We start from the raw sequence: 19,223 nt of genomic DNA on the forward strand, positions 1-19,223 counted from the left end.
CAACAGGTAGCAGCACTGCTCCTCTGTTCCCTCTCTAGAGGAGAAAATATTTGGGTCAAAAAGTCCAATAAGATTAACCATCCAGAAATGGAAGTGATCCAACATTTTGCCAAATACGAGGAGAGAGATTAATGAGCTGCATTAAAGGTTGTTTGGAGAACTGTGATGTTCCTGTTTATTGGTTTACTGTAGGTGATTACAGGAAGAACCACAATAATAATTAATAGTATCTTCTCTATAAAAGTATCACACTCTAAGTGGTAAACATAATTACACTGTGTAAAACAGACTAAAAATTAAATAAGACGTAAGAGTAATGATCCTACATATTTTGTCCTATAATGTAGCAACAACAAATTGACTTCTGGCTACAGCAGAATAATATACAACAATATTGAATGCAGTAATTCATATAACTTTAAAACAGCCATGACATTTTATAGAAGGCATGGTCACAGCGTGTTATAGTTCACCTGTATATAATCCGGGACTCCTGTGCTGTCCATTCGGCTGGCCACGTTCACCGTGTTCCCCCAGATGTCATACTGAGGTTTCCTGGCTCCGATCACTCCAGCCACCACGGGCCCCATGTTCAGACCTGAACAATCACAATCATACTGTCTATAAGTAAAGGCATCACCACCTATCGTGTAACAGGGTTTAAAGGAATAGGCCACCGTTTTTACATACTGAGATATGTTCTTACCTTAGACAAGTTCTTTAGGACCTGTCTGATCTTCCCCCGTGCCTTCAATCACGTAAACACAGCACAGACGGCGTTAGCATTTAGCCTCTCCCCCTCCCCTCTATAGCTCCAAAACAGGTCAAGATAGAAGCTACCAAGCTCTTCCACGTTTTCCCTATTAAAATATGGTTACGTGAAGTGTTACACTACAAAGTATAATTACACAAAATTAAACAATGTGGATTTTCTAAGCTGATAAAAGGGGGAACTATAATATAAGGCGTAGTAATACCAGGAGTAGTTTGGCATCCGCACAGTAAAGTGAAGATTACTGAGCAGTAAAGTGAAGATTACTGCGCGGATTTCGAACTACTCCTGGTATTATTACGCCTTACAATATAGTTCCCCCTTTTATCTGCCTAGAAAATCCACATTGTTTAATTTTGTGTAATTATACTTTGTAGTGGAACACTTCACGTAACCATATTTAAATAGGGAAAACGTGGAAGAGCTTGGTAGCTTCTATCTCGACCTGTTTTGGAGCTATAGTGGAGGGGGGAGAGGCTAAATGCTAACGCCGTCTGCGCTGTGTTTACGTGATTGAAGGCACAGGGGAAGATCAGACAGGTCCTAAAGAACATATCTCAGTATGTAAAAACGGTGGCCTATTCCTTTAACTTGGATTTCATTCCACCTGTCATTGATCTCCTGTTCCTGATGAAACGGCGAGAGTGTGACCTGTACCATTCATGTTTATACAGATGTAGAACAGGATAAATCTCTCACGCTCCATTATTCACGACCCAAATAGAAATCTCAACCCATAGACCAGTGCGGTTTAATCTGTTATATATAATGTAATGTACTATATTTCCCCCCACTTAATAGTTTTCTAAAGCACTGAATATTCAAACAACAAATCACCAATTGTTTAAACAGACTACATTTTAAGTATTTACTTTTGAAAAATCCGTTGCAATATATTTCTTTCTTTGTTTCTCGATTGAATAAAGGTTAGTGGGTCAGTGACAGTCAAAATGAAAAACATCCCAAAAACAAAAAACAAGCCGTTTAACACAAATACACTGATGAAGTAGCAGAACTATATGCTACAGCCACATGACTCCACTGAAATAATATTAGGGTGTTTTGTGCAAAAGCAATACTTGCCTGAAATAAATTGCATCACAAAAATCACATTTTCCCGTAAATCGTTCAGCCCGATTTCTTAGACTCACCAATCTTCATCTGAAAGTTGTTGAAGGAGTGCTCGTTGATGTACTTCATCTGCTCCCTCAGCCTCATGGCGTAGTCGGCCAGTGCCAGAATGTGGGACCTCCCCTCTTTGTCGTAAGTGGAGTCGTTCAGGCCTGAAGCTGCCATGTATGTGGAACCTATGGTCTTGATCTTTTCCAGCTGACGAAAGCGATCCTCACTGATGATCTATGGACAAACAAGAGCCAGTGAGGCGAGAATAGACTGAAGAAATCACACCTGACAATAGGAAATGCAAAGGGACAGGTAGAACTCAGGTAAAATTATGGTAGGAAGAGCTGAGGAAGAACTAGCAAACCCCACTCACCTCGTCAAAGTCAGCGATGATCTCATTGAGCAGCCGAAGACACTCCACACCCTCATTGTTTGCCTCCAGCTCCACATAAAACTCTGAAAAGTTACTGATGGACGCGAACATGACAGCCACGCACTCACAGGACTGATAGTACAGCTCATCATTACGCCGCTCTCGAGCCAAAAAGTGAGCGGCTACATCTTTGGGCAGAATGTTGTGGAGCAGACGTCTGTTATAGGCCTGGAGCTCCTCCATCTCTTCTTTCTCCTCCGTCGCCTACACAAACAAACATTGCAAATCGCACAATTAAAGAATGAAAAAAACATCTATTTCTACATTTAACATGATGTGAACCACTGTATGAGAACAAATGACTTTACAAAGTTACCTGTAGCTTCCAGAGGAAGTCGAGGCGTGCTGTGGACTCCACCTGCTGGCCGTGCAGGTATAGTGCAAGGACAAACACAGTGAGGATCACAGGGGTCATGACTTTTAGGGGAACTTTGTTCACACTGTCCAGGCTAAAGTGGAAAACAATGTAGATTTTAATAGTGAATATTTTTATGAGTGAACTGTACTATAATAGTGCTATTAAAATGGTAGTTACCACTGTTCTGTTGTTTCATTGAAACTAGGCCTAGAGGAAAGAGGAGAACATAATAATGATAGATTCAATATATTCATTATTTAACACATATGTATACTTTTATACCACAGATGTAAAAGTACCTTAAAAGTTCGAATGTAGAAGAAAATAGCAGTTTTGATTAAAAATGATTCAATAAAGGTCGGTCTATAGTTAAACACCTACATTTAATTACAGACAGTAACAAACACCGTGTTCATCATCTGTTCCTCATTCCAAAGTAAATGACACTAAAGCTCAGTCTGGTTTATTTCTGTGTGGATACTCACAGGGTGATGGCGCTGACGAGCATATCTGCGTTGTCAAACAGAGCCACCTGAGGCCACTCCAGCAGCAGTAGGAAAGTGAACTGAACGAAGAGCATCAGAGCCAGCTTCCCAATGCTGCTGATGTGCAGGAACACGGAGCAGGCCAGCAGGGTCAGCAGCACGCTGTAGCAGAAATACTGCGGCAGAGAGACAGAGAACACGAGAGAGAGAGAGGGATGAAGGGAGACAGACGTTCAAGCATACGTGCATCTCTGATGTGTGCATTGTGAAATTTAAGGAAAATTATGTAATTAATTATAAGTAGGCTTTGAAAGATCTATAGGATATTAAAAATATATGAAACCCTTTTTTTTTTTACTGTAACCTTCATTTGACTAAGGCACATAACAAGTGTAGATTTATATTTGAAGAGAGGGTTTAGTTGCGGAAATGACTTTTTGTGTGTATGTTAATGAAACATAAGTAGAACGTGCAGCCATATTACCTGAAAAAGCATGTAATGTTTAGGCTCCATTCAGGAATGTTCAGTTTAGGGTTATAAATATTATTCTAGTCCTCTTACAAAGTTGTCTGCTGCTGTCACTGCTGACATATAGCTCTGCTAAGTCTGAGCTGGTTTACACTAGAGCAAACACAGTGAAATGTTTTGATGCTGACCTCAGGGAAATGGCAGGGCATGGACTGTGCGGTGCACAGAGTCAGGCCGTCTTTCGCCATGGCGCTCAGGTTGTGCAGGAGACACAGATTCACTGAAGTGTTCAGCTCCTTTTCCACGCACTTGTCCAGACGCTCAATACTGCATGTGAACTATATCCAGAAAGAGAAAGCAGGTTAGCTGTCTGGGAACAAACTGGAGTGAGCGCTTCATGTGATCATTTGCTTTAATAATTATCCTTTAATAATTATGGATTTAGCTTCTTTGACATCCATTTGTCATATTACCAGTTTTGAAAAGTGCATGTCAAAGAATTGAATTATGTGCAGCTGTGTCTTTTGTGGAAAATAAACTGAAATGTTAGTCAGGAATTCTAAGTGTTTGGCTGCTGCTTGGGGCCTGAGGCGGGACAGAAACTTGACAAAAGCAGTGTCTGACCACAGACATTTAAGCATTTAAATTCATATTATTAAAAATATTAAAAATACAGTTATCACATTCTTTGGTGGCACTTTATGTACAACACAGTATTAACATGGTAATAAGATGGTAAAAGCAGGATAACGATAGATAATATGGAATAATGGAAAGTGCATTGCAGCCTTGTTTTTTAAAATGATTATTAAGAAACTGCTAAAGATGAGTTTTTTGCACTGGGTTAATGCTACAGTTAAAATTACCATGTTATCCCACTTTTAGGCACCACACTATTTCCATCCTAATACCACACTATCACTGTACAAAGTAAAGTGCTACGGACACCAACAGTAATACCAAGCTACAGAAGCCAAAAGTGATTTATTCATTAAAAAACAGTAATATTTTTGGAGGATCAAGTTGATTTACATAATGCAAGTGCTTTAACCAGTGCATGCAAAGAGCATACTGTAGCATCTGATAATAGGGTTCAAGTTATTCAATCTTAACCGTCCGATCTGTTATTGTTTCCTCAAATGACCTTGGATCATTGCAGCGTGCAACATTCAGGACACTGAAATCTTATCAGTTAATAGGCAGCGCAGAATACAACATTCATACAGAGAAGCTGGTTGTATGAGGGCTTAACAGCGCAGGATTAGGAGAGGCAGGTGCTGAACGGAGCATGTGAGTCGGCGCATAATCCTTAAGAAATTCAAACGTGGTCGAAGGAGCCGAGCGCACGAGAGACAGGCGAGACATTAAGACCAAAGTCACACTCTGCAAACCGTGACAGGCCACAAAATGAAGGCAACATCCTGGGACAGAGCGACGTGAGACACGGTTTCCAAAAAATACCCTTCTCGATGCATAAATCGAGCTGCTACACCTCACTTTCGAAATTTACAACTAATATATTTTCTTGCCCTTTAACCACTGACATATCGCCCCGTCCTCAGTGTTTGTAAATAGAAATATGGCAGATAAAAATAGATCACCCCATCTGTCAACACAGGCGAATTTTGAGCAATTACAGCTCAGCCTCTAAATATAGCGCCCCCTTAGGCCAATGCTCTAATTGTGCAAATGCCACACCGATGCAGGATTTCATCACATACACTTCTAACAGATAAAGCAGAGTGATGGAGAGCCCTTTGTAAACACAGTGATTTTAGAAACATTTCACATCAACTACCACAGTCACTATCTGGCTCTTAAATCACCAACCTTCCATCGCGTGAGGGGTTTTAACCAGTGCTTAATTCGTAAAAAGTACTTTATAAAGACTAATTGATTGGCATTAGATAAAAAAAAAAAAAAGTGACAAAAAAGTGACAAAAGTGATAATAATGTGACAAAAAAACAAACAAAAAAACATAACAACCGGGGGGAATCTGAGAACTGAACCAGGACTAAACATTTCCCGGTTCTACTTATGTGTAAAACTGACTTATAGATTGGGGACGATCCAGGGACGAGTGATATTAAGCTGGAGCTCACTGCTCATGATCTAATGCAGGGGTTCTCAACCTGGGGTGAGACAAATTTGGGGGGGTCGCCACTCGCCAGAGCATATAGATAAAAATATATATTTCAATATTATTATTATGGTATTGTAGCATACATGCTTATTTTACCATGCTATTATTTGTTCCAAATTTGATTAATTTTATTCTAGCCATTGTTTTTTCTTTGTTTTTTAAGAATTATATAGGTTAATGTGTTTTTCCCATGGTCTGACCCGGGCAAGGGTCACGATCCTAATGAACTGTTAAAATGGGGGACGTGGCTATAAAAAAAGGTTGTGAACCACTGATCTAATGAAGTGTTTTGAGCGCTGCTTCAGATCCCCTGTAAACGAGGCCTCGGTTCACTTCTCCATGTATTCCAGCAGATAGATCCCCGATGCATCTTATATCTATAATAGTGCATTGAGCAATGTGCTGTGTTTCATGAGGTCTCGAATACAGCATCGCTTACTGGGAATACAGGTGTAAATTTGCCTTTGTGCTGTAACCCGTCCCTGTACCATAACTAGTTATTGTGATCAATGATGAACCTAGATGGTCACAAAATTGTCAGCTTACCATGTTAACAAAGGATGAGATGAAGAGCAGGAGGATGGTGAAGACGCCCACTAAAGTACTGTGTGCACGAGACTGGACAATTTTCCTGGTCGCAGTCTGCAAGGCAGCTGGGAAGAGCTAGAATAACAGATGACAGTGAAGCGAAGATCAATAACTACAGAGAAGCGATAATTACATGTCAGTATTGTCAAGTATTTTCTTACCTTTATACAGGAGTAAATGGCACAAATGAAAAGGATGTTGACGAGCAAGATGAAGATACTGATGTAAAGGCCGACCATAAGCGCAGTTCTGTGAAGAAGGGGACAAATGATGAAGCATAGCGCTCACTGTAAACTAGTACACACAACATTTCCCATGCTCTGTTCAGTCCAACGCTAACGGGGAAATGCTTAGCATTTAATAGTTCAAAACAGATCCTTACTTTTGAAATACAGTCATCTGAATGGAGCAGATGAAACAGAATACAAAAAGAGTGCAGGCCACGTATCCTCCAAAACGGTCATCCACCTTTTTGGAGTACTGGAATCAGAAAATGTAAGAGTTGCAACTTAATTGTCCATATATGTTTTCTTTCTTGTTCTTTTTTCATGAATGTTTATATTCTCAACTGTTCACTACCCTATACGCTCTGCAAAACTGCAAACCTTTTTTTCCAAGTCCGGAGTCTGAAACGTGAGGAAAAACTTCTTGACGTGGTCTCGTCGGAGCTGGTCGATGCTGCGTGCGTCAATGGCTCGTCCCAGAAACTCATCCACCTCGTCCTCAGGGTTCAGCGACTCTTGAGCGCAACGACTAAAGGCGCACAAAACCATAAATCACTGTGGGGTTTGAGAGGGGCAGTGTTGTGACAGTGAGTGTGTGACTCAGAGCTAGTAGGTTTAAATTTTTTATTGCATTGCATTGTCACAACAGGAACAATGCATATTAACAACATTTGTTTGAGCTATATAACTCATTTTCAACTGTCGTCCCTGGGTAAGATGTAAATTGCCGGCCGCAAACAAGACACAACAACAGTCATTAGTAGCCTACCTGAAACTAGTAAAACAATATTAATATGATCTCACACACAACCATACGGCAACAAGCACTAAACATCAGCACCATGAACAATAACACTGTAACATTGTAACACAAAACCAGCAGGAGACAATATAAAAGACATTAACGGTCATGCACACAAGTGAGTAACCCTGATTTTAGCTTTTTCTTTTCTTTTTTTTTTAAATTTCTAAATGCATCAACGTTACGTAAATGAGAAGGGTTAGTGTTCCAGAACTGGACTGCCCTCACTGAGGAGGCCGACTGGCTGAAGGCACTTTTCTTGAGGGAGACTATCGGGTTATTTGAGGTTGCGGATCTAGTTTGTCTCTTGCTCAGGTTTACAAAATTAGAAAGTGGTGCTGGGGCAAAGCCACGCAGGATTTTAAAAACCAGATTAGCATCTTGAACTCCCAATTCAGCTGTTAATATGTATCCAATATACGCAGTGGCGATGAGGAAAAGGTTTCATGTCCAGGACTTTCAGAGCCTGCTTATAGACAGAATAGATTGGTATCAGAGTCGTCTTACAGCCCTGAGACCAGCTGATGACGCAAAACGACAGATGTGGCATCAACATAGTATTGAAAAATAATTCAGCAGCTTCTGTATCTAAACTCTATCTGATGTACCTAACATTTGCAAGATTTAGTTCAACGTTTGAATGACTTTCGTCTTGATATTTTTAATGTAAATTGTGAATCAAAAATAATTCCCAGGTATTTATAGTCCGTTGTAACACGGAGCTTCTGTTCTGCACCTGTACACCTCGAGATCTGGTAAGTCAGATTTTCACAAGGTGTGTGTTTTTTACTTGTTTAAATGTTAGACATGAGACGTACAGCCATTTGGAAACAGATGTGATTTAGCAAACAACAAGTTGGAAGGTTTGACTCACTTGTCTTTGCTGGAGGCCTCATCGATGCCCTGCGGGCAACACAGATCCCAGTCAGTACATGAACATATACAGAGCATTAAGGAATTGTTGATTGACACTTCTGTTATTGCATCTTGTCTTAGCTTCTACCAGCCCTAGCAGCTTTTTGGATTGGCCGTGCTTCTACCAAAGACATTGAACTTCAACCTATGACTTTTAATGCATCTTTTACTGATAGAAATGTAATGGATGTGATTGTAGCATCAGACGAGTACAATATGAAATACAATATTTATCTGAAAACGTCCTAAACCCTGTAAAGCACAGTGTGGACTGTAGGGAATTATCATGAAGCGTCTGCGCAACTGAAAAATAGACTGTGCCTCGGACATCTGCACAGCTAATCCCTGCGAGCCAGACTGATGTTTTAATTAATGCTTGAAGGGTTCAAATTACACCCAAGTCGCCCCCTGGGTTTAAACCCCTCTGAGAGAGAGAGGACAAAATGACATTAAGGGTATGGTAAGAATGCATGGGAGAGGAGGAAATGAGACTTATGCTTCACAGAGACTCAGGAAGTGGCAGAAAGAAGCAGAAGGATGGAGGATCTCCAGCTGAAGCCTCACCAGATTAGACGGAGTAGTAATGAGGCTACAGGGATCCCAGAGAGCTCAGTCGTGCACCATCCCTGCTTCTGTCAATCCATTTTCTTACCCTTGACTTTTAACTTCTTAAAAAAATGTTTGCTGCCTTTCAACAATGCTTATCAAGATTTAATAATAGTACATTTTATTAGATGGCGCCTTTCTACCACCCAAGGTCACCTTACAATTAAAACAAGACAGAGTGAGTAGACAGCTTTGAACAAGTGTGTTTTCAGATTTGAACAGGTCTATAGAGTCCAGAGTATGGATGTGCTGTGGGAGTGCGCTCAGCTGGAGGCTGAGCAGTTGAAGGCTACAGGAGCATCGTGGTTAGTTTGAAGGTGGGTGTGGACAGCAGGGTAGCAGACAAGGGCCAGAGTGAGCACGATGGGGTGTAAAGCTGAATCAAGTTGGAGATGTACGTGGGGGCCAGATGATGGAGAGATTTGAAGCTTAACAGAAGTTTGTGTTCAGTCCTTTAGTTTACCAGACACCAGTGGAGCTGATGGAACTGGTGTTATGTGGTCTGAGGGGATTTATTATCAAAACAAAGCATAATTGAGAGAAAAAAAAGTTAGAAAGATAGAATAACTAACTTTGCAATATGCCTTGGAAAATGCCTTTTCCCATCCCTCTCAAAGTGTACACTCAGCCTTTGGCAGTTCAGTCGCAGGCCACAGCATTTGTTTACAAAAGTGAATACACTTGACATAATTCTCAATTTGACCATCACATTGTTCCGAAAAAGCACTTTACTTTGACAGTATTTTGCATTCTGCAAAAAATGTTGCTCTACAAATAAATTGCTCTTGCCTTACTCAAGAAAATGTAATCCGGTAATGGCTGTTTTTATCAAATATCAAACTGTAAACAGGTGCCTTGTTTTACTCAGGTTTGTGTTTGTGTAGCTCACCATCTGCCTTAAGACTTTGGAGCCCTTGTTTCTGGAGTATCTGTCCTGTACCCAGTGTGAAATGGGTCCGTCCGCTGAGTTTGCGCGTGCTCTCTGCATCTTGGCCATCATGGCCTTCTCCTCCTTCTGCAAAGACACCAGCAGGACAGGCTTTAGAGCAGATGCTATGACAAACAAGGTCTACTGTGTCAGCTCATAATCCATTATACTGTTTGTGTGAAATATGACACCGCTGTGATATCGTTGAGAGGTCAAGGAGATGTGCGTATGTGCGACTAACCCTCTTCTGGCTACAGCCCAGCACCAAGAATGTTTCGATGTCTTGCTCTTTCAGGTAAGCGTTCCTCTCCCCTCCATGCCCCGGCTCCACCTCATAGTCTCCGTTTAGATACTGCAGAGTGGCTTTGGTGATGTGGATCCGCCTAAACACAAAGTTAAATCATAAATGAGAAGAGCATTTGACCAAGAGGCTAGAGGCAGATGGATTTTGTGAGGCCTACCCAGCTTTGCCCCCCGCCTCCATCTGGTTGGCAAGAGTCACGTCGTTGGACCAAACGTCAAACTGCCACTTGCGAAGACCCAGCACCCCACAGTGAACTCTCCCACTGTGGATGCCCACCCGCATGTTCACGTTAACTCCCGTCACCTCTCTCACCAGCCTGCCAGAAAACAAATGCAGTTATTCAACTATTCTGGTTCTTGCCATGAGTTTTACAAACTCAAAGTCAGTGAGTTACGTGGATTTCATGTGACTACTATCCATCCACAAATACTTTGAAGACAATGAATAGATGAAGATTGTAGAGCTGTATTACCCCTGAACATCAGCCTCATTTCAAGTGCTCATGCTTTTCCCAATGGTCTGCGTGCCTGTAGTACAGTATCTAATCAGAATCATTGTGTGTCTGCAGCCACTATGACACTGACTTCATTACAAAACCAGGGCTTCAAACCAAGCGAAAGTGTAGTGAGTCTCACTTTCCTATAATTAACCTCAACCTTTTGGTGCCTAAGCAAAACAGTGACGGCACAGCAGTGTATGAGTTAGAATAATGAATGCTTCTTTGGGAGAAAGAAAAAGACGACGAGGGATCACAAGGAGAATGTTGAAACTCACGAAATGGCTTCAATCATGTCGACTCCCATCTCGACACAGCAGTGGGCGTGGTCAGCGCGGGGCTCAGGCAGCCCTGACACACAGTAGTAACAGTCTCCGAGGATCTTGATACGCAGGCAGTGGTTCTCCTGCACAGCAAAGACCAGTGCATTAAGTGCCTTTATAATGCATAATTTAAATAGATCATCATGTGGTCTCATTTGTTACACAACACTTCAGTAATCTCTCCCTATGCATCCCGTGTGTCATTTACAGTCTGGTTACATAAGGGACACTGTTCAAAGTTCCCTAGGGAAAACGGTCACAGCAGGTTTCTTACCGAGGCCAGTTTGTCAAAGCGAGCAAACAGCTCATTCAGTGTCATGACCAGCTCCTGCGCTGTGCACTGGGACGCCAGGCTGGTGAAGCCTTCGATGTCTGCAAAAAGTATACTGTGGAAAATAAAACAGAGGACATTTTATATTGTTATATGAACAAGATTGATTATAGTGGCACATCCTAGCCCCTTGTTTGACCTGTATACTGGCCAGCTGCTTCATGCTTTAGGGAGGGCAGAGGGGTCAGACAGTTGTCCAACTCTGGATCTCATCACTGTCCAATGTAGGTCACCTCGTCCTGTCTGTTCCTCTGATTGACAGCAGCCCTTGTCTCCATGCCTGCATGCCTCACATTGCTTACTTTTGATAGTAACACAACGACAGCTCTGATGCACAGTTCCACTCTGAGACAACAGGGGGCACTGTTAGCACCAACACGTTTTTCACAACTAAGCAAGCAACATCTTTGGTCTCATCTCAAGACAACACTTAGGAGTCAGAGTCCACTATCAAAGCTCATTTGGGTGTCACAGTGGAGGCCATTTTAAAAGCCTGTTAAACAGACGTGTCACAGTATGAATTTTGATGTTGAAACGTTTAAGTAACTCATTGCACTTGAAGGCAGTGAAAACCTTTTTATGATGATCACGACCTTATTATGCCAACTACTGGTCCCAGGCCTAAAAATACATTAAAGATTCATAAACAGGCTCTAAAATGTTGTATATTCCTGAATACAGACTTTTCAAATATTGAAAGACTGGCAAGTGTCCCACGAGTAGAATCATACACAATTCTGCACCTCTTAAGAACTTTGTCCAGCCAACATCTGATCAGGAACTAACGGTCAAACCTGTCAGTGCTGGCATTGTGACGCTTTGAGCCTCAGTGTAAAGCAACATCATGCAACGCTCTTCTCCTGTTAAGTTGATTATTTATGTACAGTGAATTTTGCTGTGTGCACTTATGGCCTTTAGGGGGCAGCACTCAGACTGAATTGAATGTGATATAATACAGTAAGTAGGTATATAGGTAATGTGAAATACAGTGATAGGAAAGTTGTTCTGTATTAAACATTATAACCATATTATTGTGGTATTGCCTGATTGTGACAGACGGTGACTGTCAGTGAAGTTGACTACACGTGGAAGTTGAGAGCATTGTTATAATATAGTGATTATATTATATTTATTAATCTGTTTATTTTATATAACGAGGAACAAAGAATCAAAACCTTTTAGCTCTAGTTTGATGACCTGCATCTCTAACCCAAATCTTTATTTAAAAGGCAGTAGACATTAAATGCACGGCGATCGTTTACCAAGCAAATTGATCAGCAGCAGGGTCATCAACACATTTTTTACTCACCAATGCTGCATTAAAGGTAGTTTCAAATGTAAAGTAGGTTCAACATGTCCGCCTGTCCAGTGAAGTAAAGTAATGTAAGCCTCTGCATGGTACAAATGAGTTTGCTCACGAGATGTAGGTAAAACAACAGTATCGTGTTGTGCAAAAGAATAATTATGATGAAGTCTAAGTGCTATTGTTGGCCATAATTAAAACTAGCCCTGCAGAACAAACCCTGGCGATGAAATCTGACCTCCATCTGCCTCATTAATATCTTATATGCGTTCGTTGTCCGGGGCAGGTGCACTTGGATATGACCTGTGTCGAATGGGGGGCATTGGAGGCCCCTAATCTAGGGTTACATTTAAGTAATGGATTGTTTTAGTAAGTATACACCTTTTAGAGCAGAGCGGCTTCAACAACTTGTTCGACTAAGAGCATCACCTGCAACTATTTGGGTCACCTCTAAGAGGAGATCTCTGCTGCAACCTCATTTCATCCTCTGCACATTCAACGCCACAAGCTGGGCTCACAAAATGGGCTATTGTAAAACATGAAAACCATATTCACCACTCAATGTGAACCAGATTGTAGCGGTTGCATAAAGTCAAAATGACGTAAAGTAAAGTGGTTGTGTCAGTATTGTATGCATATTGTGCACAGGTGTCAGGTGGAAGAAATTAAAAACACTGCAACTCATATCAGCGGTGTGAGCTGAAATGAACCTAACTCCAGAGTAACCAAGGTCTAAACTAGGTCCAAATCAGTTGTCAACTTTTGTCAACTTCTTCTCTTACTGGTCAGATTTCATCATGCTGTGAGTGAGTGACGGGTGGATTCGACCCATCACAGTGAAATGCGAGCGCTCAGTAGTTTAGTTCAGTGTTCTGGAGCCTTTTCAATACAAAAAAACAATCTTTCCCAAAATGACAAAATTCTTGTCCATAAAAGCCACAATCAACTAAGTAGGTTTAGCTGCAACTGAATCCGTATAAAAAATGTTTCACTAAGAACTGACTCCACATTAGACCAGGTCGAAGTATCTCCAGTCCAGGACACGTCTAACCCTGAACTTTACCACATGTTAGAGCCAAAGTGTGGACTCTACCAAGGGCAAAGAGCTGCATATGAATCTACAGCCAGTTGCAGATGCCTGGTCATGTAATGCCAATACAAAGTGCATACCAATTGTGACAAAACTGAAGAAGTACTGACAAATTGTTATATGACCATACTAGGACTATCCCAGTTCCAAACGATTCCCAACACAGAACTAAACTTCAACACACTATTTGAAGCAGATTGCAATTTCACTCTTAGTGTTTTTGCCAATGTCACATGTTTTATGCACACCATCAGGAATGAGAATAAGGTGTAACTCAAGTGTCAGTGTGAGATAAAACCACAAGCCACTCTTTTATATAAGTAAATGGTCATAAAGAAGTGCACCACCCAAGCTTTTAGCGAAGCTTCCTTAGAATACTTTTCTGTAACGCCTGAGCTATAGCCACATATGCTGTGCATTTGAGTTTATTCATCCGTCTGGGCCCTGAATCCTGTCTGTTGCAAGTTATCTGATGCAGGACCCCATTACTCTGCTTCTCGGTCAAATTACTTTCAGCTTGGAGGCATGTTTAGGGTCATTGTACTGCTGAAAACAAAATAATGCTTTGACAACGGACAAACCAGATGGCACAGTGTGTCATCCCTGAATCATGTCGGATGTTGCATACAACAAATTCTCAACAAATCAGCAACAATGTGACCATTTCAGAAAACTTTGATTCACCGTATCTTTGCCTAGAAACATAATAAAAAACGAAATGACAAATGCATGTTTTTGACCTTGTTTGTTACACAATCTCAACTAGAGACGTGAAAATACAGTTGAGCGTTCACAGGGGGTTTGCATGTCCTCCAGTCCCGCATCATGCTTAAATAATACACAACTTTTGAAATGTCGCCAACCCAAGTGACTTGTATAAAAAAAAAGTGCATATACATAAATACACAGGAATATCCTGCATAACTTGTAAGTATAAAAGATGATAATGTAATTTTATACACTGTCGACTGGACTGGGTTGACAGAGAACGTTTCGCTTCCATCTTCAGAGGCTTCGCAGTTTCCCCCCAGCCCATTACAAACATTGTTCAGTGAAATGTCGTATGAGGGGTTATTGCAGCCCTGACCACTTCGCTCATTAGTGACCAGAGTTTACATAGACCTCTGCAGTGTGTTTTACCAGTCTTAGCACAAAGAAGCTTGTGAACATAGAAGTGAAGCTTCCTCAACTCAATCAACCCATTTTCTAATATAAGTTGTAATTTTCAAACCACCACATCGAACAACTTCCACTCATATTACTTTATGAGGTTTCAGCGCTTGCCCACCTGCTAGATACACATATTGTCTTTGTGTCACATACTCTCAAGACACTTCACCCACATTGCCTGCTTTAGAGCCAGCTGGAGAGAAAAAGGCATCAAGCTTTTAAAACTGCGCGAGATATTAGTAGTATTTAAACAAGTCCTAGTAAAATATCAATCTCTATCCAACTTGAAACACAAAAGCCGAGGTAAAAGCTTAGGATGAATACAACGACAAACTGTTTACATTTCTCTTCCTCTCTGCAGCAGTGATTTGCATTTGACTTTGGCTGTAACTTGAGGTGCCCTTAGCAGAGGCTAATCCGTCCTACAAACTCATCTCCTTGTCCAAGAACATTACTTACGAGATCACAATTATTCATTATGGGGATTGTCGTAGCACAGCATTTAAAAACAGAGGGAAATGGTTCATATAGTTTACAATACAAACACATAGACATTCTAGTTCATTCTCGTTTCCCACTGTTTTGATCACATTCAAATCCACTGTACGGTATTTACCTAACATTGTCATGCTTTTGGATGTAGATCTTGTGGAACATCATATCTTCCTTCTTGGCATTGATGTCCTCCTTCATCTCAACGGCTACATGCCTTGGCAGCACCGACAGTAGTAGGCGCTCCTGGGAGACAGAGAGCGGGGGGGGGGGGGGGGGGGGGGGGAGGGATAAGTGGAAATTAGACAGATATGGAGAGAAAGGCTGTGTCCATTCATTTATTTTCATGTGTGAAGGCTCGATGAGTCACTGTGCCACGCTGGCCAACGCGTGGGATCGTGCGAGTCTAGCATCTAGCACAGAGAGATGGCGCAACTCAATACACTCCAGAACATATTGTTGGTACCTGACACAAACAAATTAGAAAATGGAAACACCCCTCTGCTCCTTTTGCACATTTGAATGTGGCTGCGTGGAGCTCATTTGCTTGGGAATCATGTATGCCGATATACCTGCTGCTGGTTCTCCCTCTGTAGATGTAGCCTGGCCTGGATGTACCCTCTTGTCTCTTGAAAGGCCTGCCTCTGGGACACTTCGGCGGGGTAGTGCGTGCAAATCCCAATCATGTTAGTGCACAGAAAGACCAGCACGTTGGCACTGATCTGGAAAGCAAACATTCACATAACATGGTCAAATAAGGGAAAAATCACATTGAATCCCTCCAAGTATGTGCGTGTCAAATCACAAAGCAGGGTGAACTCTGCCTGACCTGGGTGAGGTCAACAGAACTAAGTTGATAACACTCCATGTCATTTACTGCGACATTCCTCAAATGAACCCCTGGGGAGCCATCAGTATTTGGGCAGCACAACTAATTTCAGTTTCAATGATTGCAATTAATTAAGCTGTGCAACTCAATGTCCCGTCCACACCAAAGGGTCATTCCAACCCATTTTTTTAGACAAGCAGACGTATTCTGAAATACATTGCGGTTTTAGTTTTGCCGTTTCTATTTATGTCCTCTCATAAATCTAAACGTGCTGTTGCAATAATTAAATATAATCACAATTACTGTAGTTTCAGTATAAGTGGGGGCATGGAGGCGAAACTGCACCGTTGACAAGCCTCTCCCGGCATCACGCTGTTCAAGCTCTCATTTGCAAACTCGTTCCTCTAGCTGTGGCCATCTAGCTTTTAGCCCGCGATAAGCTTTTTTTTTTTGTTATCTTCATTGCAGTAAGAGTAACCTCCGCTTATGACATGTGAAATTATACATTTTGATAGATACGTCGCACCCGAATTTAAAGGGACTATACAGAGTTTAAAAATCTTGAAATAATGTATTTTCCTCCCCCTACATGTTCCAGCCATGTCCTAATGTGTAGAATGAGCCCAGACCTGTTCACCACAACTGCCTCTAAAATCATGTCACTCAAAAAGGTGTTAATTCGGGTCCGAAGTGCCGTCATGCATGAGCTTAATATAGAGGGTGCAGTGACACGTATTACCTGAGATGGCAGTAGTGAGCATAAAATGGCAAACTTGCATCTAGCCCCTTTAAGTCACACCCCAAGCTATGAATAAAAGTGCGACTTATAGTTCGGAAAATATCTGGCCATAAACACCGGGGGAGATGAAAGACCCCCCAATCATCCCATTAACACTTGTATCATCCTCAGAGGAACTACGGAAAGGATACATTAAAATAAACAGAATGTAATGTAATAGAAGGAGACAGTACAAATGTTACTCCAGTCAAGACTCAAAACAACAGAGTCCAGAGGAATGGACACAGAATTACTGTGAAACATGCCACTGGACAAAAGACGGACTATAGGTTCCCAATTTCAGAACAAAACCACAACTTAACTATGTGAACCAGGACTAAGAAGTGTCACAGCCATTGGACTCTTATATTTAGGAGTGTGGTAGAGACCTCAGGGACCAAGGGCCTTCAGTACCCAGATCAAAATGTACTGCGGACAAAATGGTTTAATAATACACTGACACAGTCTGTAGCGAAGACCAGTAAAAAGAGACATCGCAAAAAAAGACAATTCTGCCTAATTTTCTTGTGTAGTACATGAAGGATATTATTAATGAAAACAAAAATCGGCCTTTTATGGAAAATTAAAGCCAAAAAACCAACACAAATATTCAACACACAAAAAAATAACAACAGGAAAGACATACAATAATAGAGGTTTTATAAATGTATAATAAAAATCCAAATCCAAAATGGACATTAAAAGATGGCGGATGGCAGACAGAAAAAGCCCAGTTCAAGATCTTAGGCTCCATGTGCCGAGTGCAGAGGTATTCTAGTTATACAATAAGTCTTTTAAGCACATAACAGCATTATCTCTCGATGGAGCAAGTACAGTTTAGATAGTTAGCTTTACAGGGTCATTGGCCTTAAAAGCATTCCTCTGCACTGCATGCTCTGTGCCTCTGTGGAAGGCAGGCTCGCAATGTCCGTGCAAGTGGACAAAACCAGCTAATCGGTACAAATGCAGTGGATAACGCTGATCATTCTAATCATCGTCAAGGTTCATTCCAGTGAATTTACATTTTGGGCATGATGTGAGCATGTGAAGAATATAAATGTCTATACATTTCTTAAGACCAAAATGATGGCATCAGCTGATCATCACATACATCTCTACTCTCAAAGACAAATATCACTAAATAATTGCAACTTTCTTTACATTTTCATTATTTTCTTGTGTAGGCTGATTCCTGTCATCTGCACCCTCAGGAAGATTAAAACAGTTACTTTGTTCATACATGTGCATACAAAACACCATACACTGTCACGTGTGTTTTTATGAGACAACAAAAATGTAAATCATAAAAATGTAAAAAGTTTCCTTGAGCACCTCTGGTCTACAGTATGATGCTGTGGACTTCCCCGCGTTCCTTAAAACAGACACCACAATGAACTACACTACACACACAGGCACACACTCAGCCTGGGAAAGTCACTTGACCCATGACCAGAGCACACAGTGTTTCCTCTGAAGATGAAATCATCAATAATGAGAAAAAAACATGTAAACATGATGGATGCGCTTAAACAAAGAGACTTCACAATCATTTAAAATAACATCACGACTTAAACCCACACCACTTTACTATGAATCTGCTGGTATGCTGCCAAACCTGTGTGTGCGTGTGTATGTGTGTGTGTACACATGTGTGTATTTCTACTGAGTCTATGAGAAAAGCCCAGACCCAGTGCAGAGACGATGATTATCTTGGAGACTGGATTCGCAGCATAGTTGTAGTGACCCTGCTTTTTTATCAGTTTAAACTCTTAAATACGCTGCACTGTAGTGGCCTGGTAATATAACATTTCTGACAAACACAAAGCCATAAACTGTGAAAGTGATGGCAGCGGTTGAGGTTTACACTGTACACACAAGGGCTGGGCCCCTATTGCCACAACAGACCATCCAACAAGCTGGACATGAAACAAAACAACAGTAACACTGAACTGCCATAGGCAAATACCCAGAGCAAGAGCAGTTCAAAGAGGATTAAGAGTAACTTTAATAAATGGATAAACTAATTCTGGAGTAATTATGAAAATAAAACCATTCATAGTTAATAGAGAAGAAAACATGTCTTTGATGTACAGGGCAAATACCAACGGGAGTCAGCATCACAACAACTGGAGTTTTTATTTCAGAGGCCCAGACCCTGAAGAAAGGAGCACATTCTGATGAACTCCTTGACGCTGGATGATAAAGAATAACAGATCAAACATGATTCAGATCAAAGCTGCCAAGAGGTGCGAGACACCTCA

General features: G+C 41.2%; 1 protein-coding gene across 1 annotated transcript in view; it reads right to left on the reverse strand.

Moving 5' to 3' along the window:
* LOC306965021 (adenylate cyclase type 6-like) overlaps nt 1-19,223 on the reverse strand; it is a 36,410-nt gene that overhangs the window by 2,352 nt on the left and 14,835 nt on the right. The window contains exons 4-22 of the mRNA XM_079559228.1: nt 15,928-16,077; nt 15,480-15,601; nt 11,244-11,355; nt 10,925-11,052; nt 10,308-10,466; nt 10,088-10,229; nt 9,808-9,933; nt 8,272-8,300; nt 6,977-7,124; nt 6,754-6,851; nt 6,533-6,620; nt 6,330-6,446; nt 3,828-3,977; nt 3,171-3,346; nt 2,863-2,892; nt 2,644-2,776; nt 2,268-2,531; nt 1,924-2,128; nt 474-598 (exon numbers count right to left, since the gene is read on the reverse strand). Of these exons, the coding sequence (XP_079415354.1) occupies nt 474-598; nt 1,924-2,128; nt 2,268-2,531; nt 2,644-2,776; nt 2,863-2,892; nt 3,171-3,346; nt 3,828-3,977; nt 6,330-6,446; nt 6,533-6,620; nt 6,754-6,851; nt 6,977-7,124; nt 8,272-8,300; nt 9,808-9,933; nt 10,088-10,229; nt 10,308-10,466; nt 10,925-11,052; nt 11,244-11,355; nt 15,480-15,601; nt 15,928-16,077 (2,502 nt within the window). The remainder of the gene's footprint in view (nt 1-473; nt 599-1,923; nt 2,129-2,267; nt 2,532-2,643; nt 2,777-2,862; nt 2,893-3,170; nt 3,347-3,827; nt 3,978-6,329; nt 6,447-6,532; nt 6,621-6,753; nt 6,852-6,976; nt 7,125-8,271; nt 8,301-9,807; nt 9,934-10,087; nt 10,230-10,307; nt 10,467-10,924; nt 11,053-11,243; nt 11,356-15,479; nt 15,602-15,927; nt 16,078-19,223) is intronic.

This window comes from Gobius niger (genome assembly GCF_951799975.1).
Source record: "Gobius niger genome assembly, chromosome: 6".
NCBI classification, from domain to species: domain Eukaryota; kingdom Metazoa; phylum Chordata; class Actinopteri; order Gobiiformes; family Gobiidae; genus Gobius; species Gobius niger.